Raw genomic sequence first — 13,500 nt, 5'->3', positions numbered from 1 at the left:
ATACATTGATGACAAGTGAACAACAAACCTCGAAACAAAATGGAACTTGTTTTGCTGTCTTAACATTCAACGATATAAAATACCATGACTAGAGATGAAATTTGAAGAGAATTCTGAATTGGCATAAAATTTGAAAGTTCAACACGAAAGATATGGTACAATTGAACCATCAAAGGATAAACTAATAAGTACATCACCGAGTATCTTCAACAGCACGAAGACTCCAAGAGAAAAAATAACTACAAGAATTTCATAATCTGCTGGGTACAGTTAAAGCGAAAGATGGGAAGAGGACTTCACCACACAAACATCAGCATTGGCTTCTACCTCTACATGTTGAAAAATGTACCAAAATTTGCCCTGCCATCTCTCAAGTCATTAATCGTAGTTTCTCTATGACAATACAGGGACTGCAACCCATTGGCAAGATGGCTATAAGTGAATCACACAACCATGAAAACACGATTTAAAATGGAGACACCAACGGAACATTGACTGGAAACTTATGGATCTCGTCCATCCATGGATTCTTCTCCTTAGCAGGGTTTACTGTTCTGAGAGCCTTCCAGACTGCACTGTTGCACTTGAAACCAGACCCAAATGCAATCTGCCACACTCGATCTCCTTTCCTCATCCTCCCCTTAGCTTCTGAGTATGCCAATTCATACCACAGAGAGCTACTTGAGGTGTTACCGAACCTATAAAGGGTCATCCTAGATGGCTCCATGTGCCACTCGCTGAGCTGCAAGTTCTTTTCTAGCTCATCAAGCACGGCTCTACCCCCAGCATGGATGCAAAAGTGCTCGAAAGCCAACTTGAAATCAGGTATGTAAGGCTTGATCTTCATATTGAAAAGTTTCTTTCCAACCAATGTGGCCAAGAAGAGCAGTTGTTCGGACATTGGAAGAACAAGAGGCCCGAGAGTAGTAATGTTGGTTTTCAAGGCATCACCAGCAACTGCCATCAATTCTTTGGATAGAGAAACACCAACCTTCCCTTCAGCATCTTCTTCTTGGTAAACACAAGAGTAGCACTTATCATCAGAACCTTTATGGGTCCTAACACTGTGAACTAACTGGTACTTGGACCTTCTCTTATCCGATCTTTTGTTAGAAAGAAGTATAGCAGCAGCACCCATTCTAAACAAGCAATTCGGAAGAAGCATTGAACGTTCATTCCCTAGGTACCAATTCAAAGTGATGTTTTCAGTACTAACAACCAAAGCATAAGAATTTGGGTGAACTTGAAGGAGTTGCTTAGCAAGATCAATGGAAATGACCCCGGCACTACATCCCATTCCTCCAAGGTTATAGCTCACAATGTTCCCTCGTAGCTTATAATGGTTCACAATCATTGCAGAGAGGGAAGGGGTAGGATTAAACAAGCTACAGTTGACAACTAAAATCCCAATATCCTTGGGTTTCACATTGGTCTTGGCTAATAGCTCATCAATGGCACCATACATCACCTCCTCGGCCTCAGCCCGGGCAGACGCCATAGAAGGGTTTGGAGGTGTATTATGAAGAGACTCTGGTAGGTAAGTTTCCTCCCCAAGGCCAGACCTCTCAAGGATTTTTCTCTGAAAACCAAGGATTTGGTCAGAAAACACCTTAGCAGACTCAGTTTTATCCATGAAATAGGGCCTCGGACATTTAAGGGAATCATTTGGCTTAGCGCATGAGAAATTAACAAGGTAAACAGGGCGAGGGCGGGTCATAAAGTACAAAGTGGACAGGAAGACAATAAGGGTTGAGCAGATAATCACAGAAATAAGGTTATATTGAAGATGCTCCCAAAGCAAATTAATGTCTTCTAGTGAAAAAGTGGAGAGCTGAGCAGCAAGTATGACTACAAAAGGAGTCAGTAAAAGGTACATAGCATGAGTAATAAGGTAATGGTAACCAAGCTTGACATACTTCAACCTCACAGATTGCTTAAAATCAGGTAGCTTTCTCGACGGTGAAGCCGACGAGTTGGTTGCTGATGGTGGGATCAGGGGTGTAGTGGGTTTTGCCTCCGCCATTTTATTCCTTCTTCCACTCTATGTAAACATTACAGAATTGAATTAGACTGAATCCAACTATATGCAAAAAAGCTGGTAATGTTCTTACTTCTTATTTATACCAAAAGCATGACAAAAACACTGTATCTTTAAGCATCAGTAAGAGATAAAACACCTTTAACTCAAAATTCAAACAGAATTTGATTTTTCTTTATTATTTACATCTGAAAATTTAAGTCAACCGATTTATGTAATTGTCTCACTTGAAACAAGAAATTCATAAACCCTAAACAAAATTGATTTAGATCCATAATCACAATTTACACTTTCTCTAAACTTCCCAAATCCCAATTCTCAGTTTATCCAAAATAAAGTTCCTATCTTTTTCAAATTCAACAAATCACGTCAACCCAGATGAAGAATTAGCACTAAAACCAAATCAATAAAAATTAAAACCAACCCATTTCAATTAAACACAAAAAAAACCCAAATCATGCTTAGAAATGCCATCATCATCATCCAATCCTAATCAAATAGAAAACCATAAACTAATCACTTAAAAAGTTCACAACTTTTTCATCATTACAAAATCAAACAATCTAAATAAAAACTAATTAAAAATTAATCACAACAGTTAATCTAAAATATGCACAACTTTGCCACCAAAAAAATTCAAACAAAATCAAATCTTTATCATCATTAAAACATCAAATCAACCCTAGATGCATACTTAATCCATAAATCAAATCAGTTCATCCAAATTTACACCAAAAAAGTTCAAAAAAATTAGAAAAATTAGAAGAAAAAAAAACCCAGATCAGAAACTAACCAGAGAGTAAGAAGATCCCACCAGAGCAGCAAACAAATGACAGAGTTGTAAAAAGGGACCCTCCCAAATGCAAAGAATGGAGGAGGAATCTCAACCACGTGAAACCCCCAAAAAAGCCAAAAAAAAAAAAAAAAAAGAATTGACTTTTTAGCAAAATAATTCACTATTTTTTCTTAAAAAAATAAAAATTAAGACTAAATATGAATCTATAATTAGACAAAAACCCAGTTCAATAGTAAATTTTTTTATAATTGAGTGGAGAAGATAATGGGTTACCACTGACTGAAATGAGGAACTGGCAACAGCAAACTTACGCGTTTCTCGCGATTATTTATTAAGAAATTAATATTAATAAAATTAAAATTTAAAAATTAATTAAAGGAGTTTTTTTTTTTTGGGTAGTGAGAGATTATTTGTGTTACTTGCGCGGCGGCGCCTACTGGGTTTGAAATGTTTGAGATTTGGGTGTTATTTTTTGTGTGTGATCAACGGCTATATTTATAGTACCATAAGCATAACGTAAGGTAAGGAAGACTTGTGAACAAGTTGTAAAGTTCCTCGTATTGAAAGTCGGTTTGACGTGTTTTTATTAATGTTTTGTATGTGGGAGTACTGATTATTATAAAATAAGTGTTTCAAAGGCAACGAATAACGGAATGAATAATGTAATTGTTGATCAAAAGGAAGATGATGTGGCATGACTTCGTCACTGCTTTTGAAAACAAACGTATCGGCGATACAATGAGCACCTCGCTTGCGCCGGAATTAACGAATTCACGCCACAACATCTTTCTTTGGATCAAACAATTACATTATTCATTTTGTTATTTGTAGCCTTTGAAACACTTATTTTTACAACACTGGTTAAATATAAAGTTATTAAATTTTATTATCCATAGTTACATTATTTTGACCTGACATGTTTGTCAACATTTGACTATTATTTTATTGATAAAAAACATATTTTGTAAAAAGTTAATCTTGTGAAAATGTATGTTGTGTTTAATCCAACACAAATTATTAAATGAACAAAGCTAAAGCTTTTATGAAAAAAGGGTAAACATAAAGTTTATACATGAATATTGGATATAGGTACTTAGGTAAAAAGAAACAGTAAGGCCTTAATTTGTTAATTATAATTTTACTTAATTAAAGTCTTATAAGTTGACGGACGTTTAAATAAGTTCAGATTAGATAAGTTAAGAAAAAATAAGTTCTGATTAAGGTATTCAAGTTCAAATTCCAACTACAATAAGTTTTAATAAAGATTAATTAGTTCTTATAAGTTTTAATAAGATAAAATAGGTTTAGATAAATGAAAATTCAGGTGAATAAAACACAAGTTTACCTAGAATAATGGATAATGTAAGGGAATTACCAAACAATACTATAATTTTCTTCATATACTGTTTGAAGTAAGTGTGATGCTATATCCATTTCAATAGATTTTCTTACATTAGAAATTTCCATCCTAGAGATTCCTAATGCTTCTTTTATCTTTTCTTTTTTTTCAAAAGAAATAAAATATGATTAGATTTTCTTAGTCTTGATTGGTATGATACTATGATCTACTTAAATCTAGATATGTCTATTATTGGTAATTTCCCCCCTCAATTTTCTTTATGTAAATTAACCCGATATGAATTACTCCGTAATTACAAGTAATAAGATTGTTTGACAATGAGATTAGTGTTCATTGCCCTAATAATTTGATGAAAGGGATGATTTTATAGACTACTTACATATGTTGCTTTAAGCTGTTGGTAGTTAGGAATTACGAGTAAATACTAGTGCAATGCTTTGGTCATCTTCAAGACTTAAACTATATTTTTTTAATGTTTGCACAAAATTAAGTGTCAAACTTGACGTCTTGCTTTGATCAATTGCTCATGTGATTTCATTTCCTCCTTACAAAGTAATGTAAGGGTAGCTTTTAATTGCATACAACTATATTTTAGCTTTCCCTATCTCTTATCCTACCTACGATAAAACCGTAACCGTCTTTTAATTATGATATAATGACATATTTTTAAAAGTGAGGAAGCACTCTTATTAATTGATAAATATTATCTTCAGCGGATTTTTTAGACCAAAATATAAAGGGCGGGATTCAACCTTTAATATCTATTTAAAAACATACTCCACTTCATATTAAGTACATAAGTAGATTGTATAAATATCAAATCGACTTGATTTATAAATTGGACTTGACTTACATCTAGGATTATTTAAATAGTTAAGTTGGAATAATAAAATTAATTTTTACTACGTATAATTTTAGTTTGTTCAAGAAAATTCATATTCGACAACCGAATACTTTTCAAACTCGTCTTGTCTAGTCAAAAGTAGAATAATTCACATTTTTAATAAACGTCTTGTTTTCGTAAAAAAATAAACATCTTGTTTCTAGCAAAACTAGTGCCATCTTAAAATCAACCATAATACATGATTACATTCGCGATATAAGTCTTCTTTAGTTATTTAATTCAACCAATATTCCTACATATTTGATCCATAGACATACGCATGAAGCTTTCTAGGAAGGTTTACGTCTTAACGATCACATGTTTCCAAAGCTAATGAAGTCAATTTCTACAAATTCAATGCATGATTAATAAATACTTGCACAACTAATACTGTTTAATATAAATCAATAATTTCGTTTAGATAATATAAATCAATAAATCTATATAAACCAATAATATAAATAAACTATTGATTCTAGAACCTTTTTGACCAATATGACCACATTGCACGCATGCTACTGCGAGGAAAAGTACTTCTGAAGTTTAAATCTCGTTGCGCATAACAATCAATGATTGGAGGTAAAAGTCAAGTCAAAGGTGTACAGAAAGAAAACTAAATACTAACTTCGGTACAAATTATTCGCAACTTTGGAGTGTTATTTGTAAGATATAAAATATTCCAAAGTTGAGAGTAATTTGGACCGGAAGTAGTAAAATAAATAAAATTATAAAAGCCGATGAGTCGATGACTCAACTAGAAAAATAAGATATCTATCGAGTAGCAAATTGAGCATTACATAATTTGGTAACCACTTATCGACACATTGTTTTAGAAGTTTAGAGCATAGGATCTTCGATTTTGGACACTATTGTACATTGACTAACTAGGCTAGCTTTTGCCTTGTGAGAAGGCATGCCTAGTTTTGTTTCCATACCTTTATAATCAAACACTCATCTAAACTAAGAACAAAGTGAACATACTTCTTGATTTTTGTTTTCATACACTTTGTGCCTAGAATATCATGAAGTAACGTATGTAATCATTATGGTTTATCTAACATTGCTAATCCATATGGTTTTCAATTTTTCATCTTCATCTTCAGCTTCCAGAAGAGGTGATCCGAACAAACATGGCAATCAGAAGTTCTACTTCAACAGCTTGAATGTCTGAGTTTTCCTAATCTTCTTCTAACCTAAATTCTTCAAGCCATATCAGCACCTCATTCCTCTTCAGTACAGTGAGACCACCAAAAAAAGCAGGAAAAGAGAACAGATGTAAGAGCCTGTAATCAAGACACACGATTCACAAAAGATGAACTTGCACAACAAATGCTTCTTACCATGATGAACTCCCATGTTCGGCCAGGATCATTGTAGCGAGCAAGCAAGCACCCTTTTCTCGGTCTGAGACCATCTCTGATAAGACTATCCCGAAGTTCTCTTTCTTTTTGTCTGACGACTTCCTCTGTAGGTTTTCCACTGAATTTTAGTGCTGCAGCAATATCTCCTTCTACTCTCCTCAGGTTGATAGTCTCTTGATTAGGGTCAGGCAAACTAATACACACATACACAATTGCTCAAGTTAGCCATACAAACAAACTTTTCTACGATTAGTAAGCTGCTGGCAGAGCCACCTGACACTACTTTATTCCAAGAACATGGTGATAATATCGTAAATTGTGAGCATGATATGTACAAATTGATATAGCAATAAACGATACCCTGTCCATAAATAATATGCTCATTTCTCAATTTAACAAGTTATAGTTTGACTTGCCAGAATATCCTTCTTGTTATCATCAACTAAGAATTTCAAAGAAAGATTACTTCGGGCATGGTGCAAATTAAAACTTAGATAACGGAGGATAGTTATGGTATCGTAACTTTGTGGCCTATTACGAGGGAAGTAAGACCAATTCTAACAGCCATGGAGGCCAAAGTCCCACCTGTCAAGGTCTTTATCTTGAGGAAGGACTATCTGAACGGACACTTTTGACTCTCCAGCATCATTGGTCTCCGTGAAGACAGGGGTAGTCATGGGTATCTTCTCTTCCTTCGAATTTTTTCCAAATATGTATCTGGAGAAAAGAACAATTCTCATTGCTTATCATTGTTGGGAACACCAGTTTATCTGACCTGCAGATGATAGGTCTAACAATAGGAATGATACTTACCCAGCGACAGAATTAAAGCCAGCTGATCCAGAAAGCTTGTCACCCTGAGTTTCCACGACTATAAATGGGGCATACTTTCGTACCTGTGTTTTTGCATAAATAACAGTGTAGTGAGAATTGTGAGTGTACTGACTGTACTCTCCTCAGGATCACATATTAGATTTAAGTGAAATAAAAAACCAGGAATGGATATGAATCTCATCAAGCTAGTGTTGTTGAAGGATCTTAAATTCTTAATCCTAATTCCTCAAAAAGAGAAAGAGAGAGGACAACACAAAAAGATGTAACCTTTATCAGATTGTAGATTAGTGGGTGACATTTATGAAATTTGAGGTGACTAAGTCCATTGTATACAAATACACCTGTTGTACTTGGTAGGCCGTTAGGGTGCCAGACTGCCATAAGATTTTCTATTATTCAATTTGATAGTAAAAAGAATCTTAAGCTTTCTAAGCCGTCCTTAACAAACAACCTTAAGAAAGGAGGCAAAGATTTGTATCATATGGAACTGCAATCACAAGAGAAGAGATTCCGCCATTATATACTTCAGTGTACAGAAAATCAAACCTCATAGTTTGCAGTTCTTTTCAGTATCTGATATTTAGGTGTTTCCAAGTCCGGTGTCTTGTACATACGAAGCTGCATATAAGGAGTGTGTTTAGTTAATAATCTGAAGAGCATATGACATAAGCTCATTACACTAATAAAGACACAAATACCTGTCTAAACACATCCCATAAGCCTTCCAAAGAAAAATAGTCATTGGCCTTTATAGAATCCCAGTAATCCTACATATTTCACAATGTCAGAAATGTACTTATAAGGTCTCTCGAATTTTCATATAAGTCCGTACACCAAATTTAACCAATTCACATGGCGACTGAGCTCACCACATGACTACAGAATTTTCCTGTCTCAGGGTTGATGCCCATTACTGAAGTTCCAGTGAAGACCAATTCTGGTTTCCACGGCAAGGGAATAAATGTCATTACCATAGTCCACCTTGTAGTTATCTCATATGGCCCTGTCTACAACAACTCAAGTCACTTAAACGAGCAAATTTAGGAAAGTAACCCACACAGATTAAAGATCATGCCAGAAAATCCCTACATGACATTCAGTTCTGAGTAATGACGCCGAAAATCTAGTTACACGTACAGCATTATAAAAAGTGGAACACGAAAATTTTAGCTCTATTTAGTCTAGTAAGACTTTCAACGCGAAAATTTAAATGCCTTAACAGCCTGTTTGGTGGGTGGTAATATATGACGTGATTAGTCAATGTCCATGATAATGCAACGCTAACAATTAGTGCTTCATAAATTTCTAGTACCACTCAATACCAACTGTAGGGCGGTAATTAAAATTAGTACTTGTATATGAAGAAAAAACGTACTTTCATGGATATCAGTTTGAAACTTTCCTCGCAAAACTACACAAAAATCACCACTACTACCACCAATCCACCATATCTAACTGCCTGCTACAATCATATAAAGTACTTTACATATTCTACCTAATTAATTGATCATAATACATAATACAGTGCATCGAAAACTAATATGAAACGGAGGAAGTATTACGATAATACTCCCACTACCCTTCACAATTAAAACATCTACTGTAAAAGTGTAACTACTGCACAAAACTTCAGAACAATAATTAAATCAACCAATTTAAAAAAAGGAAGATTTTTTTTTACCTGCTTAGCCCAATGTAGTTGGAAAATAGGCCTAAAAATCTGCTTCAAAAAAGCAATATTAAACAAATACCCAGAAATAGTATCATGCTTAGTAATGGGGTCCCTGAACATCACACGCTCATCGTAAGCCGTCCGATCAATCCCTTGATCATCAAACAAATGAGGTAAATCTTCATACAAAAATTCAACCATTCGTTGAACATCAACCGTTGATTTTGCTGGGATTTTACTCTCTTCTACTTGTAAACTTAGCTTTATTGCAAACTTTGAATTCCCCCATTTTTTTGAAATTCTAGGAATTGGGTTTTTAGGATTTGTTATTGGGAAGGTAATTCCGGTGAAACGTCGCCGGAAAGTTGGGGATACGCCGGAAATTGGCCGGGAAATTGTGTGGGAGAGTTGAGCTCTTGCTGCCATTTTTTCAAGAAATGGGTGTTGTTCATTTTTTGTTTTTGACTTTTGTTTTAGTTGGATTGGATTACAATTAGAAATTGTTGGAAAATTAATTTCAACCACAAAAATGAATTTGCTCTGTTGTTCATTTTGGGGACGGTAGAAGTTCAAAATCTTGACATACATCCTTGGGGTATGGCTATGGGCCTATGGCCCATAAGATTGGTGACATATTGGCATTAATCACATAATTTTGTGCTATTTATAGGTAATAAAACCACTAATATTATTGGTAGTTTTATCATAAAACCACTAACACTAAAAACAATTTTAAGGTAGTAATGCTAATAATATTAGAAATTTTGTGGTTGGTAAAAATGTTAGGGCAATGCTAAGCATTTAATATGCTTCCTTTTTTAGTATTAAGTTGAGAATTTATCAACAATTCACGAGTAAATCGGTGTAATAAATGTTTATTTATTGTCAATTCTTTTCATTTTTAGCTTTTTAATATATTTTTCCAAAATCTTATTAGGGCGAAAATGGCTTACTTGATCAATATCAGCTGATTGACCACTAAATAATTCAGAATTTTTAGGTGAAATTACACTTGTGCTCCTATTTAATCTAAAACCTTATCTTAATTATTTACTCTCACAATTAGCTTATTGGTCATTTTATATACTCAAATAACTTTAAATAATTAACTATTTACCAAATATTTTTATACAATCAACTATACAATTAGTTAGTCAATACCAGTTCTTCATTAGTACCAATTGTATTGTGTTTACCAAAATTCTTCTTCATTTGAGAATTATTAGAGTCATAGAAGACTCAAGTTATATTTTGATGTCGAGTTTCCTTTTAGTGAATTCAAAAGCCGTTATTTATAATTAACACATTGCATATATGAGGAGTGATGGACCAAAAGGCTAAAAGGCTAAAATAGAGTGTTGATTCGGAATCCAGTCAATCCACACACAAAGGGCATTTTTTGAAGCACTTGGCATCTAGAGGAGTACAATGTATAGTATAAACCCAAACAACATATGGAGAATAGTTGTCGACATGCTCACGCCATACATCTTCATGTTCTTTCATAGTTCATCTTTTCATGGCCACCTCTCTCTTTCACACCATTGATCTCTTTTAATAATTTCCTTCTCTCTATATATATTGTTATCGCGCTCCTAGCCAAAGCACCTTAGCTAGTTAGCAGTTTAGCACACATACACGTACTGACGTACTCCATATATATTACAGTATATATCTTTGTCTAGTTATAGTCTTGATATATTAGAAGACTATCCTAACTTTTTGTTTACCTTTCCTTACCAAAAAAAAATTATTATTTGTCGAATTATGGCTCCTACTTTATCTCTTATTCTTGATTTATGGAGCATGTTTGTCCATGTGGAGATAGATGATCATGATCATGCACATATCCATGGTGTTTATACTGTTTATAGCGCGAATGGAAGCCTTGTTATGGCTATGGAACCCGGCAGAGATGATGATGACGATGCTAATATTGACGGTCCATACGATTTTGCGCCTGCTGCATGAGGAAGAATTGAATTTAATTTGGAAAAATAATAATGGTACTTGAATGTACTAGTTACCTTAGCTTAACCCTTGTTAGATAGAATTACATACATTCATGCCTTTACATATAGATGTTTGTAAGCCCTAGCTAGTTAATTAATTGGGGGTATATTATGTTTGTATGTAGTTGCCAAATGAAAGTAATAATAAGTATGTTATTCATTGGTTCATATATTTGTATATATTAAACTATATGTTATGGTCTTATACCATACTCCTATGGAGTTATGTGAGTTACATGTCCATATGTACGTACTATAACTTGCCATAATTTGAAATAATGTTTAATGATCAATTTCTTCAAAAAATTACTTGAGCAAGTTATAGTACACATGAAATTGTTGACCATATATATGATGAAATCACAATATAAACTTGCTTTATAGTGATTTTTTCCCCTTTTTACCTCAATTGAAATTTAACAAATTAGTTAACTGTTTCAAATTAAGCTTACTATTACAGAAATGAGAATACTTGTTTGTTTTGAATTGAAGTTGAGGTGAATATAGCTAGCTTTATAGTTAGTTGTATTGTGTCAAATTAAACTTACTATACATAACATTCGTGCAGTGAAAGCCCAAACAAGTTTGGTCCATTTATATTGTGTCAAAAAAAAGAAAAAAAAAAAGTTTGGTCCTTTATAATTCTAAAGAAGATTCAATCCCAAACTAATAATGACAATAAGAGGATCGGAGTAGCTAACTTCAAGACTCTTTTGTTATAATGCATGACTTTTACTAATATATCACTTACTTTCATGTTGTTGTATATATTTTCTATGTCCTAATCTTCTGTAATTTTTTAATCTTTATTTAGACGCGATTTGTTTTTTTTTTTTGTACATAATAAATCTTGGAGGTTTTTTTGTACAAGCTAAGGAGGGGCTAAATAGTTACGGATACTGCTATTCTAAATATATCTTCCCGGTTGATGCATGCATGCATTAAAATATACTTCGTAGCTGATTTACAAGAAAGCATGCATATCATTGCATGCACACAATTACACAAATATATGATCGAATTAGCTGTTGTAAAATATGTTAACCCTAATCGAAACATAAATATTGTATTTTAAACAAGTAATTAATGTGATAAAATTTGTACAAAGAAGTTTTAATTTATACTTCCTCCGTTTCTTTTTAGTTGACATGTTTCTTTAGTCATGTTTGCCAATGTACAAATCCAAACGTTAATATCTTTGGTTACCGATAAGCAAAAATTACAAAAAGTTGATATTTAGAAAATGGATACCGTGACGAATCTAACAAGACCCCACATGACTATATTTTATATTACATATAAATCACAAAATACGGTCAAAGGGGAGTGTGTGAATAATACTAAAGTCAAAACGTGCCAACTAATTAAAAAAAATGGAGGTAGTATAAGTGTCTTTTTTAATAGATTGAACCAAATAAGGCCTTGTTCAGTTCACTTTTTTTTTTTTTAAATTTATTTTAGAAAAAATAAGTTTTGGTCAGATTATAAATCAGATCAGGAAAAATAAGTTCTGATCAGATTATCGTTTTATGTGCAATTTTTATCACTAAATATCTTTAATTTTGTAATGAAAAAAATTATGAAAATCACGTTATTACGAATCTAACAATACCCCACTTGATATATTTTTCCGTATAGATTATTGTATATTCAAGGTCAAAGTTTGATCAAATATGACATTCATATTACATCAGGCCAGATTAGATAAAATTAGACCATACCAAATCAGATCAGATCAGATCAGATTAGTTTAGATAAGCAAAAATAAGGTGAACCAAACAAGCCCTAACAGTGATTCAACTATCTCATGGAATTGGTTTGGCAGAAAACTACTAAGCTACTAGCTAGGTAAGGTAGAAGCACTTGTCACCTTTCCATTTATATAATAATTGAAGTTATTATAACTAGATCAGTTTTAATCAAAGACGACAATATATAAAGGCTCCAATGCTCCATTCATTAATCTCATCTTCACACATAAATTTAACCAAAGATGACATAAAAGTAAAGGCTCCAAATTTATCAATCTTATCTTTGTATAATAGTAGCTCATTTTAAAGCCATGTAATTAACTTGTATGTCACAGAAATTTTAAATTAGGTTACCTGGATTTTAGGTTCATAGTTTACCTTCTAGACAAACAATATCGTACCATAAATTTTTAAAAGGATCGGTTTCTGAATAAATTTTAAAAATCAAGCCATTTTAATTTTTACAAGATGCAACCTTACATAATATGATGACATGTTTTTTATATTCCAATTATCGGATAATTGTATATATACCTTCTCTACCTATGTAATCTCGACAACATTGATTCTTGTGAACAACGGATCACTAAGTAGCTTTTTGGCCAACAAATCAAAAAAACTAGAACTCAATGCACCATCAAAAAAGCAAATTATCACCAATCAAAAGAGTGATATTTTCCATGTAATTCACACTTTTACTGACCATACGCCTTCACGTTCTCAACACATTCCTCCCTCCTCCATTCCTCACTTGTTCATGGGCACCTCCTTTCTCACTTCAACTTTATATCAT

General features: G+C 33.2%; 2 protein-coding genes across 3 annotated transcripts; both read right to left on the bottom strand.

Annotated features, from left to right (window-relative positions):
- Positions 1–89: 89 nt before the first annotated feature.
- Positions 90–3,423, bottom strand: LOC110729116 (3-ketoacyl-CoA synthase 11-like). Its single transcript, XM_021908827.1, has 2 exons — positions 2,832–3,423; positions 90–2,041 (listed from the first exon to the last, which is right to left on the bottom strand). Exon 2 carries the CDS (start codon positions 2,021–2,023, stop codon positions 467–469), a length of 1,557 nt encoding a protein of 518 aa, XP_021764519.1. The 5' UTR covers positions 2,024–2,041; positions 2,832–3,423; the 3' UTR covers positions 90–466.
- Positions 3,424–5,802: 2,379 nt separating this feature from the next.
- Positions 5,803–9,481, bottom strand: LOC110729115 (heme-binding-like protein At3g10130, chloroplastic). 2 transcript variants are annotated; one of them, XM_021908825.1, is made up of 8 exons: positions 8,954–9,481; positions 8,142–8,279; positions 7,971–8,039; positions 7,819–7,890; positions 7,252–7,334; positions 7,024–7,155; positions 6,418–6,631; positions 5,803–6,305 (listed from the first exon to the last, which is right to left on the bottom strand). In XM_021908825.1, the coding sequence occupies exons 1-8, from the start codon at positions 9,368–9,370 to the stop codon at positions 6,255–6,257; spliced, it is 1,176 nt and encodes a 391-aa protein (XP_021764517.1). In that variant the 5' UTR covers positions 9,371–9,481; the 3' UTR covers positions 5,803–6,254. The 2 variants fall into 2 exon arrangements, with proteins under 2 accessions (XP_021764517.1, XP_021764518.1); XM_021908826.1 differs by having other exon boundaries at positions 8,142–8,275; positions 8,954–9,051.
- Positions 9,482–13,500: the final 4,019 nt, after the last annotated feature.

Source organism: Chenopodium quinoa, unplaced genomic scaffold (assembly GCF_001683475.1).
Source record: "Chenopodium quinoa cultivar QQ74 unplaced genomic scaffold, ASM168347v1, whole genome shotgun sequence".
NCBI lineage: Eukaryota > Viridiplantae > Streptophyta > Magnoliopsida > Caryophyllales > Amaranthaceae > Chenopodium > Chenopodium quinoa.
Note: the sequence above shows the minus strand (reverse complement) of the source record. Positions and strands in the feature narration are given on the sequence as shown.